The following is a 25,872-nucleotide window of genomic DNA, read 5'->3' on the forward strand; positions in this document are numbered from 1 at the left end:
AAAATTCTCAATTTCCTGATAATGTAACAACAAGATCAAAATGTTATGGAATTAAAGTAGAGTTGACTCTAATATACAAGGATAGCCTGGGAGAGGGAGAAACTAAATGAGAGAAAGCAGTTAGTAATATATAAATCTAGGAGTTAGGAAAATAAATTCAGCATTTACTTTAATTTACAACAGTAATAAATATTTCTGAAAAGATTTAAACCATTTAACTCAGATGGTTCAGCTTTTCAACTACTTAGTCAAATGATTTGGAACTGCTTTTTATTTCTATGGCTTTGTGTTATGAACATTATATAAAATCTTCTCTCTAAGTGATAATTTAATAAATGAAAGCAATCAATTTAATGTCTCCATTATCTTCCTAATTCATCAATAAAGGGCAAATAAATAATAATGGAAGTTTGTGAAATGAAATTTATGCATCTTAAAATCTAACTGAGTATCACAGTAACTTGTTTTATACGTTGGATAATAAGACTAAAGACATTTCAGTGAAAAGTTAAAGGTATGTAGAAAAAATATAACAAGGAGTGCCTGGGTGGCTCAGTGGGCAAAAGCGTCTGCCTTCGACCCCTTCCCAGGGTCCTGGGATCAAGCCCTGCATTGGGCTCTCTGCTCAGCAGGGAGCCTGCTTCCTCCTCTCTCTCTCTCTGCCTGCCTCTCTGCCTCCTTGTGATCTCTGTCAAATACATAAATAAAATATTAAAAAGAAAATAACAAAACAGACAAAATTCTGCTTTATATTAATTTTGAAAGATGATGCCTTTCCAAACAAATATTTGTTACAGAAATTATCAGGATGGGAATGTCACTTCAATAATTAAGAAGGACAGCTCTATAGTTTCCAAAGTAACCCCCAGGGAAGTATTTCATATACTTCATTCTCAAAAAAAAATGGGTTCTGCAGTTATCAATTAATAAACAGATAATGGGCAGAGTCATCAGCTAAAGATAATATTCCTGTTCTCACCTTCACTCTTAAAAAACAGACCGCCACCTTATTTCAAATTCTTTTTCAAAACCATTTTGAATCAATTAGCCTTTATGTTTATCTCACCTGATTCTGTAGGATTTCAAGGTTCCTTAATGTTGTTCCATTAATTGTCATAAATTCCATTTCACCCGACAACTGTTTAAAATTCCTGTAAAAGAATGAAATGTGAGCCGTAAGTACATAAAGAAAGTTTTAAAACCAATTTAGCCATGATATAAGTACATAAAGGAATGTTAAAAACTAAAACTAAATATTCCAGTACCATTATGACAAAAATGAGTTATCTGATGGAAAATCAAACCAAAAGGAGCAAAACAAGTATTCATTGGGATACTGTATTCCATTGATGATGGTGCCATTAAACAGACTGATGCTAAAAGATAGTTGTCTCACACCATAAACAAGCACAAGGAAGTAAATGGTACCAGTATCTCTTTTTTGCATTACCAAGAATAGAACCAAACACAGTCTTTTATTATCAGCAAAGCATGTGGTGGTATCTTCTGGAAAAGCTATGCAATTAGCTAGAAAAATATGTCAAGATATTTTAAAACATCCTCCTTATTCTTCAGCATGAGATCATCTTGATAAACCCTCTAACAGCTTTTAATCAACATTCTGATATATACAACAAATGGTATTTACTCTATAATTAACAACACATATTATTGGAGCTAATGTTTTAGTGGAGTATACAACTAAAAATGTAGCAAAAATATTTTCTTAAGCTCAAAGAATTGTCTCTCTGTCCCTAAAACTATCCTAAATGAGATTAAAGTTCAGTAAATTTCAGACTTGAGTATTGAGTTGCAATGATTAATAAGTGTACACACAATTCCAATTCTGTCCTTAGCAATCTTTCTGTTAAGAAGTACATTAATCAATGCATTACTAATACAGTAATCCAATTTCCTTTATGTTTCTATCAACAGTACTTACAGATTTTATAGCTTATTTTTAAAGGCAAGAAAAATAACGGCAAGTCACTAAACTATTTGGAGGAAAAGCATGAATGTTTGCATTATAAACTACTATACTTCTCACACGGCTGTGATAAGATCTAAATATAATCCACGTTCCCAAGCCAGTTATGGAAACAAAACTACATCCAGGAGTCCAGAGTCTAAAATCAGAGCCAGTGCTGACTGAGAGATGCCTTCACTTCTAGATGACTCCCCCAGCTGAAGCTCCAGAACCCTGGAAAAAAAAATACCTTGTTGCATATTAGGAATATTGCCAAGTAAGAACTGTCCTTTAGCATCATGATTTCTCTGATAGATTTGATGTAGTTTCCATTGATAACTTGTTAATGATTTTTAGAGGGAGGCAACTCCAACACTGACTGACAGCAGGTGTGTGTATCTACCTTTCACTCCTTCTTAGGGAAGTTAACTTAATTTGCTTCGGATTAGAGCAATTTCATGTTCTTCTGCTATCCTCATTGACAGATCTAAGTCCCTTGAAGGCAAGAGTTATTTATGTCATGCATTTTGCAACTCTTGCTGAGCCCAGCAGCACACGCACACTCAACAAATGTCTGCCATCTTCCTACAGGGAAACCAGTTAGGGCTGGTTGGCTGGTTTCCTTTGAGTCCTAAAACCCAGAGATCTCCATAAAACACCCAGGGACAAGAATAAAATGTAAAATGTTATTTTCAGGAAGGAACAATTAGGCAGTAATTTGCTGTGTAGCTGACAAGTGACCTTTATGGTCAAAGATCCAAAATGGAAGAGTTGAGAGCCTGGACTCGAGCCAGTTCCCAAGCAGTGGGGCAGAAGTCCTCCCCTGTTCCTGACAGTTAGGCTGAATCTACACCCTAGCAATGATTAACAGAGGAGTACGTTCATCAACTATAGACTGTACAGGGATGCTCATTTGGTATGAGAGAAAGACTAATCAAGAACCCATAATCCACAGCCTTTTCTAAAAACATCTCAGCTGTCTTCATCTCCCATGAACAGCAGAGCTGTAACATAAATAAATGGCATTTAAGATCTGTGGACTATCCAGAAATACTGTTCAGTTGGCTTCACCCTCACAAGAACTTAGTAAACCCAACAGTCCATGCACTGAAGAATGGGTTTTAGGTCTAGGTTTCTGAAAGCATCCTTGATCCACCAATTAGTTCAGAGTTTTGTCACCTAACTCCAACTAAAAGTGCTTCTACTATGCCTCAAATGAACCTCAGAAGCAAGGTGCTGTCAGAACACTAAAAAAGAAAGATCTGGGATTTCATGGAGCTTACAGAAGACTTAACAGGACTGCTTTTGTGTCTGTTTGCTAAGAAGTGTATGTGTGGCAGAATTTGGTTTGGACTAACACACAACCTAGTAAAGACCACTGGGGGAGCAATCTTAGAGCCCTCACCTATACTTTTACTGGATACAATTCCTGAATATCCACAAAACCAAAAAGAACCCAATAAATTGAACAACCAAATGGTCTTAAGTTAGCTAACAAAACTAGACCTTTAAAGGAAAAAGTACAGGTTCCTTTATTAATTAGCAGCATTAGTAAGTTGTGCATGTAATTTTTTGTTTTAGTTTCTTCCCTTACTGAACAAGTCCCCTAGGTCTCAAAGTAGACACAGTGAGAAGCACAGAGTTTATTGAAAACTGACATCTGCATTGATTTTAATAAAAGAGATCAACCACTGGGCAATATCAAATTGGAATGATTCCTACGGAACAATAATTAGCAAGCAACATAAGAACTAAATATGTTTTTTAAAAAAGATATTACTTATTAATTTGACACAGAGAGAAAACAAGAGAGCACAAGCAGGGGGGAACAGCAGAGGGAGAGGGAGAAGCAGTCTCTACACTGAGCAGGGGGCCAATTCAGCGCTCCATCCCAGAACCCTGAGTTCATGACCTGAGTCAAAGGTAGATGCTTAACTGACGGAGTCACCCAGGTGCCCCAAGAACTAAATATGCTTTTGGGTTTCCCCTATGCTTGGTTGATAATGTATTCTGGAGTTTTGACTCTTCTTCACAAATACACAAGAAATTTCCTTCTGTCAGTGACTAATTTCCATTAGGAATTATGTGTTGTTTGGAACTCAGAGTTGTATCTGCCAGCATCCTTAGGAATTCAACAGTATATGATCAGTGATCTGAAATACTCAAGCAATTCTAAATTATTTATCCTTCTGGAAAAAGCCAAATTTTACATGCTTTGAAATGAACCTCATAAACAATGCCTGGCTAGAATTCATGCTGTGTGAACCTGGATGAAAATCCTACAAGTAACGTGGGAAAATACCTCATTAATATTTCAGACAAGAAAAGTACAAACGATTCTTTTTTGCCCCCCTCAAGTTTTGTAATGGGAGGAAAATGTCATTGCTGAAAACTTGCCAGTAAAATTTAAGATTCTATATCATTTTTTTAAAAAAATGAAAACCAATCTTTCTGATTTAGACACAGGCAGTTAAAGGTACAGATTTTACCCAAAAGACCAACCCTTTACAAAGACACTATTTAAAAACAATTTGAAAATTAAAAAGGACCAAAAAACACACAAAACTACAATGTTACATATGAAATCTATAGTAGAAAATAGTTCTCTATGTACAATTTTCAGAATTCAGACATTCACGGTTTGTCGAATCTTTTCAGGGCTAATTTAACTTATGAGTTACAAATTACCTACCACAAAACTTGTTTTATTATAGATTCACTTCTAATTGATTTGTAACACAACAAAATGACCATCTTTACATTCCTAAAAGCTGTCAAGAAGCTTATTAGAGAGGAAAATAATAAGAAAGATATATATTGAGTCTCCAGCGATTCTCCAGGAGGATACACAGGACTCGGAGTATAGCTGTACTTACAGCTATGATTTATTACAGTGAAAGACTACAAAGCAAAAGCAGAAAAGGAAAAAGATACAGAAGGCAAAGCCTGGAGGACCTCCAAGCTTCCAAGAGTCCTCTCCTGGTGGAGTCACACAGGGTGTGCTTAATTTCCCAGGCTGTGAGTTGTAATGACACGTGTGGAATGTCCACCAGAGAAGCACATTAGAGACTCAGCACTTAGGGTTTACACTGGAAACTAGTCACACGGGCATCTTCTCCTCTACATGTGCTAAAATTCCAGCTCCAGCAAGTAGTTAGCATAAACCATGTTCTTTGTGAAGTTTGGGGAGAATGAGCCATTCTTATCAGAAAATACTAAAAACTTTCTCAGATGCCAGCTAAGTGTTAAGCTTGCAAGTAGTTCTTTCTAAAGATGGCTGTCTCATCAGGTCTGCTATGTTAATCATTATTTTTTTGCACATCTCTCTTTTCAAATTCTAGTTCTCTTCAAGTATATGTGCTATGTTTATTCACTTTAGTATTCCTTCCAGTTTACTCTTCACTCCTAAATTGATCTTATTCTTGAATACACAGTTCATTCTTCAATCCAACCATCTCATTTCAAAGCTTTCCTATTTCTCATTCTCATTTGTTCTTTCACCCCTGGTATCATTTTCTTAATGTCTTTGAGCTCATTTTGAAGTAGTAGGTTATAGTTTTCATTTCATCTGTGGGCATCTTTCCAGCACACATTCATTTTCTGTAAGGACATTATCTGACTCCTTATTGTGTTTTTTCTTATAATAATTTTGTATAAGATTTGAATTTGGTTCGTTTTTAATTTTAAGTGAAATTAATTTTCTGGAAGCTTTAGAACACAGGCATTGTTCTGGTTAGCTGATGTAACCTCACACATCTTCTGTGGTTTATATGTGAGGTTCAGTTATGGTACCTGACTTTTGCTTTCATTCATAAAAGATTAAATGCATGAGAACTGTCCTTTAACCATGAACTATTAGAAAACTAGACAAATTTATATTTTTTTTAAAATTGGGCAGATATTAGACATCAGATAGCACAGAACTGTAATCCCTGAGAGAAGAAAAACAAGTGAGGTAAATTATGACTGATTCTTTGGAGAGACCAAGGAAACTAGAATTTGTGGAGAAAGCCAGACATGACAGAGCTGCAAACAAAAGAGAGCTCCAAAAATCTGTGGAAGGATCCCCTCAAGGCTTTGGCCAGGTAGGTATTGATCCTTAAAGGTGTGGGGAACCTCCACAGGTCAGGGAAAGAACCCAAAAAAACACTAGGTCAATCCATCAGGATTTATCCGAGGGTTTGTACAGGGCTTAAAATAGTTGGCCCTCTGGGGTGCCTGGGTGGCTCAGTGGGTTAAGCCGCTGCCTTCGGCTCGGGTCATAATCTCAGGGTCCTGGGATCGAGTCCCACATCGGGCTCCTCAACAGGGAGCCTGCTTCCTCCTCTCTCTCTGCCTGCCTCTCTGCCTACTTGTGATCTCTCTCTGTCAAATAAATAAATAAAATCTTTAAAAAAAAAAATAGTTGGCCCTCTGACCAACTAGAGTGGAAATGTCTCAAAATACATGAGGCACTTGCTTTAGAAGCAGGAGTAAAATAGAGACAAGGATTTCCCAATCTTGATACTAATAACATTTAAATATGTATGTGTATATATGTATATCTACTACATTAAGATATAATTTGCATACCACACCATTTATTTGGAGTATGCAATTCAATGGTTTTTAGTATATTAACAAGATTGTGCAATCATCCGCATTATGTAATTTCAGGTATTTGCATTACCCACCCCAAAACCTCTCTACCCATTCAAAGTCACTCTCCACTTCCCTCCAGCCAAAACTGCTCTTAGAAACAATTGATTGGCTTTCTCTTTCTCATGGATTTGCCTACTGTGGATATAAGTATACTGTGATATAAGTGGAATCATACAGTTATGTGTGTGGTCTTTCATGATGTCTTCTTTAACTTACTTAATATTTTCAAGGTTCATTCATGTTGTAGCATCGGCCAATATTTCATTCCTTTTTATGGTTGAATTATATTCCATTTTATGCATATTCTGTATTTTATAGATCTATTCATCAATGGATAAACATATGGATTGTTTCCACTTTTTGGCTACTGTGAATCATACTGCTATTAACAGTCACATACAAATTTTTGTGTGGACATATGTTTTCATCTGTGTTGAGGACATATCCACGAGTAGAATAGCTGCATTATATGGTAAGTCCAAGTTAAACACTGTGAGGAACTACCACAGTGTTTTCCAAGGTGATTATAACCATTTTACCTTCCCACATATGAGGGTTCTAATTTGCCCACATTCAGACCAACACCTGTCTGGTTTTTTAAATTATTATTATCGCTATTCTAGTGGATATGAAATAGTATCTCACTGTGGCTTTGATTTGAATTTATCTGATGCCTAATGACACTAAGCATTTTTTCATGTGCTTAGTGGTCATTTGTACATGTTCTTTGGAGAAATGCCTATTCAGATTCTTTGCCCATTTTTAATTGGGTTATCTGTCTTTTTTTAATATCTGTCTTAATATATGAAGAACTATAAGAGTGGACATAGGTCTCTATACAAAGTTTTTCTCCCATTCAGTGGGTTCTTTCATTCTCTTGACAGTGGGCTTTGAAAAGCAAGTTTCTTATTATGAAGTCCAATATTTTCTATTTTTTCTTTTGCCACTTATGCTTTTGGCATCACAGCTAAGAGACTATTGCCTAATCCAAGGTCATGAAAATTTTTACACCTATGTTTTTTTCTAAGAGCTTAATAGTTTCAGCTCTTACATATAAGTCTTTGGTCCACTTTGAGTTATTTTTTATTATAGCATGAGGGAAGGTAATACAAAACTCACTCTTTTGCATAGATAACCAGTTACCCTTGAGGTCAGGGAAAGAACCTCAAGAAAACACTAGGTCAAACAATAACCAGGGTTCACACAGGGCCTTTTATTGGGGAAAAACAAAAAACAAAAAACTATTCTTTCCTCCACTGAATGCTTTAACACCCTTGCTGGAAATCAATTGACAATATGTATATACTTTACTTCTGGACTCTCAATTGTATTTCACTGATCTGTATGTCTGTCTTTATGGCAGTGCCACACTACCTTGGCTACTGTTGCCTTGCAACAAGTTTTCAAACAGAAATGTGAATCTTCTGATTTTGTTATTCTTTTTCAAAGTTATTACAGCTATTTTTTGGCCCTTGAATTTTCATAAAATTTTAGGATCAGTTTGTCGGTTTCTGCAAAAAAAAAAAAAAACTAGCTAGGGTTTTGGTACAATTACACTGAATCTGTAGATCAATTTGGGGAATATTGCCATCTAAGTAAAATCAAGTCTGCTGATCCACAAACCTAGGATGCCTTTCCACTTATTCAGGTCTTCTTTTATTTTCTTTCAACAGTGTTCTATGACTTTCAGAATACAGGTTTTGTATTTCTTTTATTAAATTGCATTAAGTATTTTATTCTTTTTGATGCTACTGTAAATGAAATTATTTTCTTATTTTCATTTTTGGATTCTTCATTGCAAGGTTATAGATACACAGTCAATTTTCATTTTGGTATATTTATCTCATGTCTTGCAACCTCATCAACTCATTTTATACGCTTTAATCATTTTTTCCAGGATTCTTTAGGATTTTCTACACATAATTTCATGTTAACTGCAATAGCAAAATTTTACTTCTTCCTTTACAATATGGATGCCTTTCACTTCATTTTCTTGCCTAATTACCCTGACTAGACTTTCTAGGACAATATACAACAGAAGTGGGGAAACGCTGCTTCTTCTTGTTCCTGTTTTTAGAGAAGAAACATTCATTCTTTCCCCCATTAAGTATGATGTTAGCATCTGAGATTTTCACTGATGGCCATTATTAGAATAAGGACATTCCTTTCTAGCTCTAGTTTGTTGGATGTTTTTATCACGAAAGGGAGCTTTGACTGTCTGTTGAGATGCTCCTGTAGTTTTTAATCTCTCATTATACAGTATATTACACTAAATACTTAAAATTCATTAAAACAAACCTATGGTCCTAGAATAAATCCCCAAATCATGATTATACATCATGATTTATATTGTTGGACTCCATTTGCTTGTATTTTTTGAGGATTCTTATGTCCATATTCACATTAGTCTGTAGTTTCTTCTCTTGTCGTGTCTTTATGTGATTTTGGACCACTGAATTTGGGGCTAAATAATTATTTTTTGTAAAGGGATATTCTGTGAATTTTAGGATATTCAGCTGCATCTCTGGTCTCTACCCATTAGAGGTCATTAAAATAATTACAAAATTCACTTTCACTAATAAAAGTACACATCCTACGTTATCATTCTAATAAGTTCTCTAAGAAAAAGCTCTTGCAGTTCATCTTGGGTAGATTTTGTCATTCTTTCATAAATTTCCAAAACCTATGTGAAGTTCTGACCACACCAATCTTAAAAAGTCCTCTGAAATGACAAAAGTGCTCATTTTCAACACTAACAAAAACACTAATTCCTTTAAAACTTCATAAATTTGGGAATCAGGCTAATTCTTTCATGATGATTAATATCCCTCACATCCTTTATTCTATTATACTATTTTGCTCTGGAACAAACCTACTTAAACTCACAAGACAAACTTGGAACCTCAAAATCTAGGCCTAACTAATAAAACCTCACTTAACCCATTTTTAAGAATACCTAACATACATATTTTCTCAAATAACCTGAAATTCTACCATAAAGGCACAAACACCGTTAAATAAATGCATATCAAGACTTTTTATGAAATGTACAACAGTTTTTGTGAAAGCATTTGCCATACGACGCAACTCAATTTTTCCCCATTAACAGCTCTTAAAGTAAATCTAACTATACCTTATGCTGCTGAACTTTTAAGGTAATATAACTGAATTCTAAGTATACGAGAACATTCTTACTTTCCAAAGTTACCACTCAGAGCAGCAACATTCTTTTTCCAAAATGTAACTGTGGAATTACTCTTTTGGAATTATCTTCAAAGTCAAATCACATCCCATCCATATAAAATCATCACTCACATTTTAAGCAAAAAACTGTACCAGTCTGATCACCACCTTTATTCATTAATCTTGGCTCCCAAGGACATTTTGGCAATTTCCATTCAAGTCCATGCTCACAAAATAAAATAATTTCCTCCTTCTCTCCTTTTCTTCCATTAATCCTGTATTTACTGACTCCTGCTTGGTGTTTGATACATGCTGGGTGATAGAAATTTTTTTTTAAATTCAGTTTTATTTTAGCAGCATTTTTTTTTTCAGCATAACAGTATTCATTATTTTTCCACCACACCCAGTGCTCCATGCAATCTGTGCCCTCTCTAATACCCACCACCTGGTTCCCCCAATCTCTCACCCCCCACCCCTTCACACCCCTCAGATTGTTTTCCAGAGTCCATAGTCTCTCATGGTTCACCTCCCCTTCCAATTTCCCTCAACTCCCTTCTCCTCTCTAACTCCCCTTGTCCTCCATGCTATTTGTTATGCTCCACAAATAAGTGAAACCATATGATAATTGACTCTCTCTGCTTGACTTATTTCACTCAGCATAATCTCCTCCAGTCCTGTCCATGTTGCTACAAAAGTTGGGAATTTATCCTTTCTGATGGAGGCATAATACTCCATAGTGTATATGGACCACATCTTCCTTACCCATGTGCGTTGAAGGGCATCTTGGTTCTTTCCATAGTTTGGCGACTGTGCCCATTGTTGCTATAAACATTGGGGTACAGATGGCCCTTCTTTTCACTACATCTGTATCTTTGGGGTAAATACCCAGTAGTGCAATGGCAGGGTCATAGGGAAGCTCTATTTTTAATTTCTTGAGGAATCTCCACACTGTTCTCCAAAGTGGCTGTACCAACTTGCATTCCCACCAACAGTGTTAAGAGGGTTCCCCTTTCTCCACATCCCCTCCAACACATGTTGTTTCCTGTCTTGCTAATTTTGGCCATTCTAACTGGTGTAAGGTGATATCTCAATGTGGTTTTAATTTGAATCTCCCTGATGGCTAGTGATGATGAACATTTTTTCATGTGTCTGATAGCCATTTATATGTCTTCATTGGAGAAGCGTCTGTTCATATCTTCTGCCCATTTTTTGATATGATTATCTGTTTTGTGTGTGTTGAGTTTGAGGAGTTCTTTATAGATCCTGGATATCAACCTTTTGTCTGCACTGTCATTTGCAAATATCTTCTCCCATTCCGTGGGTTGCCTCTTTGTTTTCTTGACTGTTTTCTTTGCTGTGCAGAAGCTTTTGATTTTGATGAAGTCCCAAAAGTTTATTTTCGCTTTTGTTTCCTTTGCCTTTGGAGACATATCTTGAAAGAAGTTGCTGTGGCTGATATCGAAGAGATTACTGCCTATGTTCTCCTCTAGGATTCTGATGAATTCCTGTCTCACGTTGAGGTCTTTTGTCCATTTTGAGTTTATCTTTGCGTATGGTGTAAGAGAATGGTCGAGTTTCATTCTTCTACCTATAGCTGTCCAGTTTTCCCAGCACCATTTATTGAAGAGACTGTCTTTTTTCCACTGTATATTTTTTCCTGTTTTGTTGAAGATTATTTGCCCATATAGTTGAGGGTCCATATCTGGGCTCTCTACTCTGTTCCACTGGTCTATGTGTCTGTTTTTATGCCCATACCATGCTGTCTTGGTGATCACAGCTTTGTAGTAAAGCTTGAAATCAGGTAACATGATGCCCCCAGTTTTATTTTTGTTTTTCAACATTTCCTTAGCGATTCAGGGTCTCTTCTGATTCCATACACATTTTTGAATTATTTGCTCCAGCTCTTTGAAGAATACCAGTGGAATTTTGATCAGAATGGCATTAAAAGTATAGATTGCTCTAGGTAGTATAGACATTTTAACAATGTTTATTCTTCCGATCCAAGAGCATGGAATGGTCTTCCATCTTTTTGTGTCTTCTTCAATTTCTTTCATGAGTGTTCTATAGTTCCTCGAGTACAGATCCTTTACCTCTTTGGTTAGGTTTATTCCCAGGTATCTTATGGTTCTTGGTGCTATAGTAAATGGAATTGATTCTCTAATTTCCCTTTCTGTATTTTCATTATTAGTGTATAGGAAAGCCACTAATTTCTGTACATTGACTTTGTATCCTGCCACGTTACTGAATTGCTGTATGAGTTCTAGTAGTTTGGGGGTGGAGTCTTTTGGGTTTTCCATATAAATAATCATGTCATCTGTGAAGAGATAGAGTTTGACTTCTTCATTGCCAATTTGGATACCTTTTATTTCTCTTTTGTCATCTGTGAATAGAGAGAGTTTGACTTCTTCACTGCCAATTTGGATACCTTTTATTTCTCTTTGTTGTCTGATTGCTGTTGCTAGGACTTCTAATACTATGTTGAACAAGAGTGGTGAGAGTGGGCATCCTTGTCGTGTTCCTGATCTCAATGGGAAGGCTGCAAGCTTTTTCCTATTGAGGATGATATTTGCTGTGGGTCTTTCATAGATAGATTTTATGAAGTTCAGGAATGTTCCCTCTATCCCTATACGTTGAAGCATTTTAATCAGGAACCAATGAGAATGAGGACACTTCAGTCCAAAACCTATGGGATACAGCAAAGGCTGTATGTATTTCCTAAGGGGGAAATACATAGCCATCCACACCTCCCTCAAAAAATTGAAAAATCCAGAACACATCAGCTGTTTCTACACCTTAAAGAACTGGAGAATCAACAACAAATCAAACCAACTCCACACATAAGAAGGGAAATAATCAAGATTAGAGCTGAGATCAATGAGGTAGAAACCAGAGATACAGGAGAACATATCAATGAAACTAGAAGCTGGTTTTCTGAAAGAATCAATAAGACTGATAAACCATTGGCCACACTAATCCAAAAGAAAAGAGAGAAAGCCCAAATTCATAAAATTATGAATGAAAAGGGAGAGATCACAACTAATACCAAGGAAATAGAAACAATCATCAAAAGTTATTATCAACAGTCATATGTCAATAAGCTAAGCAACCTAGATGAAATGGATGCATTCCTGGAAAAGTATAAACCCAAAATTGAACCAGGAAGAAATTGACAATCTGAATAGACTGATATCTAATAATGAGATTGAAGCAGTGATCAAAAACCTCCCAAAAAACAAGAGCCCTGGGGAATTCTACCAAATTTTCAAAGAAGAAATAACACTTATTCTCCTGAAGCTGTTTCAAAAAATTGAAGCAGAAGGAAAACTTCCAGACTCTTTCTATGAAGCCAGCATTACCCTGATCCCCAAACCAGGCAAAGACCCTTCCCAAAAAGGAGAATTTCAGACCAATATCACTGATGAATATGGATGCTAAGATTCTCAACAAGATCCTAACAACAGGATTCAACAGCACATTAAAAAGATTATCCACCATGGCCAGATGGGATTCATTCCTGGGCTACAAGGATGGTTCAACATTCGCAAATCAATCAATGTGATAGAACAAATTAATATGAGAAGAGAGAACAACCACATGGTCCTCTCAATTGATGCAGAAAAAGCATTTGACAAAATCCAGCATCTGTTCCTGGATGATAGAAATTTATACCATTTGAGCACCTTTACTATGGATCTCCATCTTTGTCTTTGGTTCTATGGCAATGAGAACAGGGGATCACCTGACCAGCTGATTAGACACATACTAAGTCATCAACAGATTCAGTTCCCTGACTACTGCCCACCACCACCACCAAATACAAAATGAGAAGAGTTCAGCTTCATGTAATTTATCAAGTTAGGTAATGTAAAAGTAAACTAGTTTAATTTCAGTATAAAAAACATGTTTTTCTATTCAGTATTATTTTTACTTTGAATATAAGGATACAATAATTTTTTCAGACCCAAATTCATCTATTTCTATATATATCAGGGCCTGATTTTTTTTTACAAAGTTTTTCTATTCCAAAATTAATACTTCATTCCTTGGTGAACAGACAAGTCTTAATGGGCAAGCTATTAGTCACCAATTCCATCTCATTCAGAGGGGCTCCTTATCATGAAGAAGTCAAACAGTAGGTAGTTTGCCATCCTTTCCTATGGGGATCCAACACAGTCAATCATATGGATCAATTTCTGCAAAAAGTATCCTATTATTGGAGCCTGAAGTGCAACTCAATGAAGTATAATACCAGCTGATACTCTTTTTAATAAAACATTTCAGTCATACTAAAATATATATAGACTAATATAGTACCCAGGATAAAAAAATAAAACATCACATCGTATCTTTCCTATATAGGCATGTATACTTAAGCAATGTTCCTAACCACTACTTAAATAGTGACTTTTTTACACGCTTCTAACTTCATATAATGGTGAGTACTGTGTGTTCTTCAGTTATTTGATTTCTGGCTCACTATAATGTAACATAATTTTTAAAATATTGATACATGTAACTCCAGTCCATTTATTTTGATTGCTGTTTAACCTTAGACTGCATGAATATACCACAGGAAGTCCACTCTCCAGATGACAGACATTTAGACTAATTTTAAACAGGACAAAACTGCTTCCAGATAACTGATATTCTGTTCTATCCTAAATACTAGGCACACTAAAGAAGACATTACAAAAAGATTCCCAAGGGACGTGCCTTTCTTGCACCGCCCCCAACAACTCCATTCCAGTACCACCTCTTTGTACCCCAATTCATATTCAACCATTTTAGTGAGATAGTGCCTATCTGTCCACTCCCCTCTGCAGAACAGGAAGCAGCTTACTTATCAAAAATCAAAATGATAAAGGTTAATTCTTCAGAGCCAAAACCAAGGGGCTGAAGGTGAAATACAGAAAGGCAAAATTTTCCCCCTACCTTTTATTATTCCACTGGTTTTTAAAATAACATCTTCCTAGAACGGCAACTGTGAGTTTTAAATCTCTGAGCTCCATAAAGTTAATCACTCTTTTAAAAAGCCATGGTAGGGGGTGCCTGGGTGGCTCAGTGGGTTAAGCCGCTGCCTTCGGCTCAGGTCATGATCTCAGAGTCCTGGGATTGAGTCCCGCATTGGGCTCTCTGCTCAGCAGGGAGCCTGCTTCTCTCTCTCTCTCTCTGCCTGCCTCTCCATCTACTTGTGATTTCTGTCAAATAAATAAAATCTTTAAAAAAAAAAAAAAAAAAGCCATGGTAGTAGCTATCTTCTTCATCCCCAAATTTATGGTCTATGAAATAAGAACTGAAACCAGGAATAAGAAAGGCAGTGAAGTTTTATGACTGCTTTCTAATACCACTTCTTTTTTTTTTTTTTAAAGATTTTATTTATTTATGAGAGAGAGCGAGAGCAAGCACAGGCAGACAGAGTGGAAGGCAGAATCAGAGGGAGAAGCAGGCTCCCCGCGGAGCAAGGAGCCCGATGTGGAACTCGATCCCAGGACGCTGGGATCATGACCTGAGCCAAAGGCAGCTGCCCAACCAACTGAGCCATCCAGGCATCCCTCTAATACCACTTCTTAATCCATTTAATACTACTTGTCAATTAACTCTTCTCTAGTATTTTGTATATTAAATAGCCATATGAATACAAATTGATAGAATTAAGGCTTCTATAAATATTTTTACATTAATATTTTTCACCAATAGCACCACGCAGTTCATTCTTGCTCCCAAAGAGAATATTCTAATAGGGTCACCTGGGTGGCTCAGTCAGGTTAAGTGGCCGACTCTTGATCTCAGCTCAGGACATAATCTCAGGATCCTGGAATCAAGCCCCATGTCCTACTCATCAGGAATCTGCTTGAGGATTTGCTATTCTCTCTCTCTTTCTCCCTCTGCCCCTTCCCACTACTTGTGATCTCTCTCTCTAAAATAAATAAATCTTTAAAAAAAAAAAAAAGGATTTTCTATCAATAGTAGGTGAACTTATCTAAGTACAGTACTTACCAAACTCAATTTAAGAAATGGTTTTATAGACTGAATTATGGAGAGAATGAATTACACTCTAAGGCTGGACATACTATATTCAGACTTATGGTTCAATGTTGACACACAGTAGAAACAGAAGATGACTTTTTATCCGCCAATAATCAAAGGAAGAGGTAGTAATGTCAAATTTCTCAGATGCTCTTATTTCTAAATGAATGCATGTGAACTTCAAGCCAAAAGAAAAACAAGAATTTTTTTTAAAGGAAATGCTTTTAATATAACTCTACCCCTCCCCTTTTATTTATTTATTTATTTATTTTTTTGAGAAAACACTTACTTGGGCTTGGAAAGCACCTTTTCCAAGTTAAATTCTTTGAGGTATCTTATTATGGCAGCCAAAGAGCAAATCACAGGTTTCTCCAAATTAATGATGCCAGCAAAAGTTTGAGAAGCTAAAATACAGAATATATAGTGAAGTTATTGCTCACCATTATGAAAAACGAACTTTAAGTTAAATGAAGTTTAGTTTGTGGTTATTGAAATGATAATTTAGACAATACCTCCTAAAATTGCCTTTTGGGATAACATTGAAGATTACAGGTATCTAAGTCATAGGAAAATGGGTATTTTTCTGATGGTGAAATAAACATTTTCTGGAAAGCAAGAGAGCAATTTCTTCAAAATATAAAAGCCTATCCCCTCTTATCCAGAAATACTCTCAAATGCACGTCAGAGATGTGTGTACAAGGAACTGAGCCAAAACATCTCCTGTAATAGTAAAATCCAAAACCTAACTGAACATCAGGAGCGTAAGAGTTCAATAAATTTTGATAAGTCCAGATTACTATGCATCTACTAATAACAATGACTTAGAGCTATCTGTACAGGCACAGAAAAATATCTATAATATACTGCTGAGTGAGGGTGAAAAAAAGTTGTTCAATCATTCTTATCTCTCAGCAGGAATATTGCTTACCATCTGCTCTCTCAGCTTCATCCCTGTGCGCTACAGGATATTCTCAACAGAGCAGCTGAAAGAATCTTTTTCAAAATGTACTCAAGACCATTAGACTACTTTGCTTATCAAAATACTCCAACATCCCCAACTCACTGACAGAAGCAGCTCACGTCCTGCCAGGGGTCTTATGGCCCTACAACCTGGCTTCCACCTCCCCTGTATCTCTTAGCTCACCTCCTCAGAGTCTCTGCCTTACTTTGTTCTAGCACCCAGGCTCCTTTCACTTCTTAAGCCTATCAGGCATGTAGATATGTTGTACTTACTGGTGTGTCTGCCTAAAACACTGTTCCTTCAACTGTGCGTATGGCTTGACCCCTACACCCTTCAGTCTTTGTTCAAATCTCTGCTCAAGGGCCATTTTCACAGTGAGGCCTTACTTCACCACACTATTCAAAGATTCTCCCTCTTCCCTGCCTTATTTTCTTCCTAATACCACTTTCAAACACACTTAACTTATTTTATTGTATATATCTTCCCCTTAGAATATGAACTCCAGAAGGGCAGGAATTTTTATCTTTTTTATTCTTTTATTCTTTATTGTATGTGTGATGCCTCACATAATAGGCAGTCAATAAAAATTAGTTGAAAGAATAAACCCAATTTATATGAAATATACAGAATTTTATATATATATATATATACACACACTTATCCGAATGGATTTGTACCTATAAAAATTCTTAAAGATTTGGGGGGAGGAATTTTTTTCCTTTATGCACAACTATGTTTGGACCTTTTTTTGCAATAGTCATTTATTACTTTAATAAAAGAAAAAATTACAAAATATCCTCTACAAATCAGTAATACCACATACATTAATTTCTATTGTGGCTTTTTATAAAACCAAGGTGTGAAGAAAGAATTAACAAAACTCTTCCCCCTTTTGAGAAGGGGGGAATCTTTCTAACTTTTTAGCTCCATTCCCCAGGAAACCTGATAAAAATGAAGTACCACTGTATTATAACGTAACATTGTACATGGTAAGAATGACCTGAAACCAGTAAACTGCATCTAAACTAAGAAGCACTATAAACACCTGATTCTAGAAATGTTTACCTACTCTGTGTACAGGGAGTCTGAAGTTAGCGTGGCACGAGGCTTCTATGTCTGGGTAGACCCTGAAGAATATCTGCCTTTGCAGCTGAGCTGTCACTTGGCAAGGGGCAGGGCTTGGGGATGGGCTCTCAATGGTTCTATGGGGCTGAAAACCCTGTGGAGGACTATTCCTATTAAGAGGAAAAAGGCAAGCTGGTTTCTTATCTCACAGACTTCTAAGTGAATGTGATGTCAAGAGTGGCTTATGGTAGTCTTGTTTCCTATCTCACAGACTTCTAAGTGAGATAGGCAAGCTGGTTTCCTATCTCACAGACTCCTAAGTGAATGTGATGTCAAGAGTGGCTTATGGTAGTCTTGTCCTTACCTGAGCATAAGACAACAATCCCTTGGTGACATTGAAGACTGTATCAGAATGGGTAAGCCTCTCTGACACTCAATTCAGTTTGACACCATGAGATTAAAAGGGATGGCAAGAGAAATGCTAACAAGACATTGGTGTCTATGGCTCAGCCAAGGGGAGACTGATCCATCTACCATCTAATGGTAAAAGCCTTGCAGCATGGGATAAGATATAAAAATGAACCTTAACAGAATAAGCTGGACTAGCAGGAAGGAGGGGCAGAGACCAAGTCAACAAATACTGGTTACTTAACATATTACTACTCTGTCATTAATGTTCTGGTATTTAAATTGTGGCAAGCCACCTAACGAAATACTAGCCTTTATCCAGGAAATTTATCCAAATACTCTACAAAATTCCAAGGAAAGTAACAGGCCATTTTTTTAAGAGAAGCAAAAAGGAGGGTTGACCAGTAACTCCTTACATTCCAATGAATATGTCAAAAAAGCTGCAGGGGTGTTTTTGATGAGTGCAAGAAAAGTGAACTCTTGCCTCTACTTGGGCCAGTTATTTATTGGTAACTGCCTCGTTTTCATTAAATTGAAAGTCAAACTTGTACCTTTATCCAAATCTCAACTCAGTTAAATTCGAGGACATGAAGGCTAACACATAGAAAATATTTACCTTGGAGGTCAAGTGCATCTTTTGCATAAAACTCTGTAACCGCCTGGAAAGCATGGCTGTATTCAAAATACACGTTATCCATCCTTTCTACTCGAATTCTATCATCCCGCACACTGAAAGAAAACAATGAAAATTTCAAAGATAATTATTCAAATCTTGAATTCTCTATATTTAGGCCTTGGCCTGACCAAAAAGATAAAGTCATCCTTTATTCTCCCTCAAGTTGAAAAAACAGAGAGAAAAGATCTAAAGTTTCCCTGTCAAAAAGCCCCTTTTCATAAAATGTAATTACAACTTTTACCACTGGTACTTTATACCAAGTAGTACACTGTGATTATCAAGAACTCACTGGAATTACAGCCGATTACTTTGATAAATACAAAAGGGAGAAAACTGGAAAAGCAACATTTTAATGTAATTGCATCATTTGTTTAAATACTCTACCAATAAAATACATCTTTCTCTGAAATGGCATCTTTTTGCTAAGTCCAGTTCTACCACAGTTCCCATTCAAACGCAGTAAATTCCCCGTAGGTCAACTCTCATTCTCTATTTAAAGCAGTTCTATGGTGTCTTTAAAATGGCATGCGTGAGTGTGTGGGTGTGTGTGGGTGTGTGTGGGTGTGGGTGCACGTGCATGTTTGTGGTGAGATTATGTAAAGTACATAAACAAACCATATCATCCATGCTGGGTAGTATGTTTTCTCTCTCATTTTCTGTTTCGCTTGGCTCCCCATTCCCGCTGCCCCTCTCTTTCCCTATCACCTCACTCCCAACCCATGTTAACGACCCAGAATGAATCCTTTTTTTATTCATGTTTGTATGTTCGTACATAATGTTTATACATGTTTGTATGTTCGTTCATATATATATATACATACTCATACTCATCCTTGTTTTATACAAATGGGATGACCTCACACAAATTTTTCTGCATCTTACCTTCTTCATAAGCAGTTAAGTCTTGGAAATTACTCCACACAAAGTGATCTATCTACAACTAATTGTTTTTAATGGCTGAAAAATATTTCATAGTATGTAAAAGCCATAGTTTATTCAACCATTTCTTTATTATTGGATATTCACCTGATGTTAACATCTGTGACATGTTGCCTTAGAACACTTTAATCTAAAAAAACAGTAAAACACTACATTAAATAAATAATAAAACACTGTATACATCCTTCCTCAGTCACATTCATCTCTCTACCACCTGAAAAAGTAAATACTATCTCTAATTAGGTGTATGTAATTACCACATATGTTTTTATACTTCACAATATACTTTAGCACCTTTATACAACATGTTGTTTTATTTCATGTCTTAAATTTTACGTTAAGTGGTACTCTATTACACTTATCCTTCTATAACTTGCTTTTGCACTGAGTATTATAAGATTTATAAATGAAGACAGATAAACCTCTCTTAATTTTCAAGTACTACTAAGTATTCCATTCCTTCTTATATTTTCTGTGAATTTTTAAGATTTGTTTTTCAAATTAAAGGGGATGGTATGAAGTCAGAAATACAGTTTGATTTTTCATATGATTATCAATTAAAGATTAAAGCACCATTTATAGACCATTCCATCTTTTTCTACTACTTCATAATGCTGCCTCCAATACCTATCATGTTTCTATATATGTGTGAGACTGTTACTGGCTTCTTTATCCTGTTCCACTGACCTTTTCATACAGCTCTCTGTATTCGGACTAGAGTATCTTAACGTCCATGGCTTGGCATCAGTATATGTGTCCGAGCCCTATACCTTGCTTTTCAAGACTGTCTTAGCTCATCATGGGCCTTTGGATTTCTTTATAAATTTTGGGTTCATCTTGTCAAATTAATGAAAACCCAATACTATGGGGAACCTGGGTGGCTCAGTCGTTAAGCATCTGCCTTTGGCTCAAGTCAGGGTCCTGGGATTGAGCACTGCTCAGTGGGGAGTCTGCTTCTCCCTCTCCCACTCCACTTGTGTTCCTTCTCTCTCTGTCAAATAAATAAAATCTTTTAAAAAACCACCCTAATATTATCAGGATTTTGACTGGATAAACAATGAATTAATTTAGAGAAAAATATCTTAATAAATCAAGATACCCTATTGTTAAAGATAGTACAATCTTTCTATGTCTTTTCAATAATATTCTTTAATTTTCTCCATGTTGTATATTCTTTGGTTGTGCTCACTCTGAGATATATTACAAATTAATACTACTGTGAAGGGAAACATATTTACTAGAGGGTTATCATGATGTACAGAACCCATTGATTTTTATATGCAGCAACTGTATGACTAATTTAATTTTTGTGCTGTATTGTCTATGTATGTGTTAATATCACCTGGGGGGAAAAAAGATATTTTACCTCTCCCTTACAATCTATTTTTCTTTTCTTTTTCTTATCTCATTACACTACTGGCTAAGAATTCAGGCTATACGCAACAAAGGTAATGCTAATAGGCATCCTCTGTCTTCTTACTGACAATAATAGGGAGGCTTCTAAAGTTTCCCTCTTAGGTATGAGGCTTGTTATAGGTTTTGGAATAAATGACTTATTGGCCTAAGGTTTGGTAAGTTTCCCAGTTTGAGGGGAGAAAAGGCTTTAGTCATAAAGGATTATTAAAGCTTAATCTAATGTTCTTTCTACATGTGTTAAAATAATCACATGGCTTATATCTCAATATCTTAATATATTATTCATATTTTCTTTCTTTCTTTCTTTTATTTTTTATTAACATATAATGTATTATTAGCCCCAGGGGTACAGGTCTGTGAATCATCAGGTTTACTAAACACTTCACAGCACTCACCATAACACATACCCTCCCCAGTGTCAATAGCCCAACCACCCTCTCCCTAACCCCCCACCCCTGGCAACCCTCGGTTTGTATTATCACATTTTCTGATGCTGAATAAATCATCCTTCCATTCCTGGGATATATCACACTTGTCATGATGTACTGTGTGGCTTAAATAAAGTTATAAGCCTGATTTCGTAGTGTTTTGTTTCCCCAGAAAATCTGTGCCAGCATACCTAGCTCCAAAGGCTTTTTCTGTTCTGCTACAAGACTAGGCAAGCATAAGCTGATTCAGGAAGAAATCTAAGAGGGAGGATTTTCTCCCATCTGCAGTGCTGAAGAAGGATTTTTTTCACCTTAATCCACCAGAGACAGAGTATCAGACTAACTACTGTAAATCTCTTATCAATTTTTATCTTTCTGTAGACTCCCTTAATACCTGGATTTTTAGAAGCCTGTAGCAAAGTTATTATTTAGCAACTCAAAAAGCAGTGAATGACCTTACATGAGCTCCACAGCAATTTTGTACAAATTCTTAGAGTGAACGCAAGAGGCAGCTGGTTACTCAATTACTGTTCTAATTAATGTTTTGTTTGATAAGCAGATAAGGATTTAGAAACCCATTAAATTTGTAAAAAATGGACTTGTCAGTTATCCTTGAGGCTTTCACCGAAGCATTACAAGAGTGTTAAAACTCCTCGTTCCGCAATCTGTGTATTGAACATCTTCATGCAAACATTTTTTCCACAAACTGGTTGGAGCTATAAAATCTGTGTTTTGCCAGGTTTCTTAATTGAAGAAAGTTATGGTAAATTAAATCACTATTTTTGAAACAAATGTCTACTTGAAACACTGTCTACATAATGAGTAATATCCAATCAGAATTTTGTCAAACTAGATTTTAGTAAAACTTCTCCACTAAGCACAGAACTGTCAATCTCGATTTCCTTGAACAAATGTCATGGAAGACCTGCATCAGAGTCACCGGCAACACACGGGAAAAGCATAGATCCCACACACCAAATGTGTTAAATCTGAATTCACAGAAACTTGGGGAGAAGGGGTATTTTCATTTTCAATGGGGTTTTCAGAATGATTTAAGGAGAAACTAAAACCATAGTCGACAGGAATGATACGACAGTCACTGCAGGACAAGAGAAGAAAGAGAAAATGGAAATCTCTAACAGTAGTCTATGTTTCAGCTGTGCTGTTAGAGGTGAACCCCCAAAAATCAAGGAAGTCTACTATGGTCGTGTAAATAACCTGAGTCTAAAAAATTATACTGGAGCACCTGGCTGGCTCAGTCAGTTAAGCGTCTGCCTTCCACTCAGGTCATGATCCCAGGTCCTGGGATTGAGCCTCACATTGGGCACCCTGCTCAGCAGACAGCCTGCTTCTCCCTCTCCCATTCCCCTGCTTGTGTTCCCTCTCTCACTCTCTCTCTCTCTCTCTGACAAATAAATAAAAATCTTTAAATAAAAAAAATAAATATAAAAAATCATAAAAACGCCTTCCCCTTCCCACCTTCTACAGAGACTGTGGCCTGGGCTGAAGCCTCCTGAATGGAGAGGAAGCTGAACAAAGGCTGTGCCCCACCCTGGGCTCAGGGTGGTGACTACTCTTCTCTGCTGGACAGGAGGACAATGGTCAAGAAAGCAGTCTCAGTCATTACAAGGGGAAAGTGAAGCAGGACTGTTTAAAATTAGGACTTCTAATTTTTAAAAAAAACCTTTTTATATGTAACATGCCTTTCTGTTGCCAAATATATTATTTTGAAAAAATTAAATGATGAGAAAACTCTCAACAAGTATGAAACCCACACTAAAATAAAGGAACTTCAGACCCAATAATATCTTTTAATGTCAACTTGAACACAAAACTGATGACTCTTTGGTGTTGAGTAACAGACCACCTACAAAGATCTTGATCTAACATTCAATTGTGACCAAACAAATGTCAGCTTACCAATTTTATGATCTATGCTAACTTTAGAAACTATAATTTTTATAGACAAAAAGAGCCTTGTAAAAGGCTGACAATCTGCTACAGGAAAACTCACAAAGCCTCTTCTGACAGCATTCTTACTGATAATAAAAATACTGATTGAGTTCTAAACTTCCTGGCTTAGTGATTAATTCTCTCCTCTGAGGATAGAATCCAATAGAGATCCAGAATGAATAAAACGGGCCATGTAATAGAGTTACAATGTCTCTATGTTAAAATTAGTATAATTTTATCACCGTGTATAGTAAGGAACTATAGGAAGACTAAGAGCATTATGTGAAAGTGAAATTATGAAGACAACCATTACCTGACAAATATCAGAATACCTAGCCACAAAAACAGCAAGGGAAAAGGCCACATAAAGATTCTTCACAAGAAATAAAACCAGAGAATAAAATGACATGGACAAACTAACATCATATATATCTGCCCACACAACAAATGTAAATGGGGTAAACCTATTTACTAAAAGAGAGGTGACTTCAGATTGGATTACAGAGGGGAAAAAAACCCTCTGTGGTACAAACAGGAGTAAAACTTAAAAGAAAATAATACAGAAAAATTAAAAATAAAAGGATAGCTGAAAAAAGAACTTGACTAGACAGATATACTAGTCAAATATAAGTGAAAAGAAAGCACTAAATGAGATTCTATTATCAGGCAGTACAAAACTCAGGAGAAAAAGCATTAAAAAAAGACAAAATGAGGAGCTTCCCACTAGTAAAAAGGATGAGATAAAAGAAAGTCTTTTCCCTCCACATTCTTAAAATACTTTTACATTTTTGAACCACTAAAATATACTACCTCTTCAAAAAATAAAATTATTTATTAGAAAAGAGCAAGAGAAAGAGAAGGAAAGAATGGATTACAAAACTGATGCAGGAAAGCTGGTGCAACCACTCTGGAAAACAGCATGGAGGTTCCTCAAAATGTTAAAAATAGAACTACCCTATGACCCAGCAATTGCACTACTGGGTATTTACCCTAAAGATATAAACGTAGTGATCCAAAGGGGCACGTGCACCCGAATGTTTATAGCAGCAATGTCCACAATAGCCAAACTATGGAAAGAACCTAGATGTCCATCAACAGATGAATGGATAAAGAAGATGTGGTATATATACACAATGGAATACTATGCAGCCATCGAAAGAAATGAAATCTTGCCATTGCGACAACGTGGATGGAACTAGAGCGTATCATGCTTAGCGAAATAAGTCAAGCGGAGAAAGACAACTCTCATATTATCTCCCTGATATGAGGAAGTGGTGATGCAACATGGGGGCTTAAGGGGGTAGGAGAAGAATAAATGAAACAAGATGGGATTGGGAGGAAGACAAACCATAAGTGACTCTTAATCTCACAAAACAAACTGAGGGTTGCTGGGGGGAGGGGGGTTGGGAGAAGGAGGGTGGAGTTATGGACATTGGGGAGGGTATGTGCTTCGGTGAGTGCTGTGAAGTGTGTAAACCTCACAGATCTGTACCCCTGGGGATAAAAATATATGTTTATAAAAAATAAAAAATTAAAAAAAAAATTTTGATGCAGGAGCTCCCAGGAGACGTTCATCCATTTCCCAGGACTTGAACCTGGGAGTCTGGAAGTTCAGGGACCAAGTGGCTAAAGACATTCTGCCACCTTGTGGAACGTGAGAGGAAAGTGAACACAAGAAGGAGAAAACACAAGGAGGACAAGAGCTCCTAAGTCTAGCCAAGTTTGATTCTAGCCTACTTTCAAGCTTTTCACTTACATGAGATTCACTTATATGAATTTTAAAAATTCAGTAAGAACTCATCACAAAATGAGAGATTTTCAAAATGAAGAAGGAACCTTTCGCTGCCCAGAGAGGGAAATAGACATAACGACACAGACAGAATTTAAGAAAGTTGGCAACCTCTACCCAAGTCCACATAACCAACAGTGAACCAAGGTAAGGAAGACCCAAAGTTTGACTTTAGCTGATAAGTCTGCTTTAGATAAGGCAGGCAGAGTACAAGTTAGAGATTCTGGAGACCAGGAGGACCCTCCTTCCAGTCTTTCCCACCAAGCAGGGGTGATGAAATCTTAGACAAGTTGCCATGGGGACTGAACAGAAAAAGCAGATTTAGGGCCCCTGCAGGATTAGAGAGAACAGAGGTAAAGAAACACACCAGGCCCAGCCACAGGGAATAGGCCTGTTGGGGAGTGAGAGGGAGGATTGAGA

At 36.6% G+C, this 25,872-nt stretch overlaps 1 protein-coding gene across 1 annotated transcript in view; it reads right to left on the reverse strand.

Annotated features, from left to right (window-relative positions):
* The window catches only part of MSH3 (mutS homolog 3), a 180,670-nt gene that overhangs the window by 107,179 nt on the left and 47,619 nt on the right, over nt 1–25,872 (reverse strand). Inside the window, 3 exon segments of the mRNA XM_045074386.1 lie at nt 1,067–1,151; nt 16,107–16,221; nt 18,868–18,980. Of these exon segments, the coding sequence (XP_044930321.1) occupies nt 1,067–1,151; nt 16,107–16,221; nt 18,868–18,980 (313 nt within the window).

Source organism: Mustela putorius, unplaced genomic scaffold (assembly GCF_011764305.1).
Source record: "Mustela putorius furo isolate JIRA1106 unplaced genomic scaffold, ASM1176430v1.1 tig00537350_pilon_pilon_pilon, whole genome shotgun sequence".
In the NCBI taxonomy this organism is placed as follows: domain Eukaryota; kingdom Metazoa; phylum Chordata; class Mammalia; order Carnivora; family Mustelidae; genus Mustela; species Mustela putorius.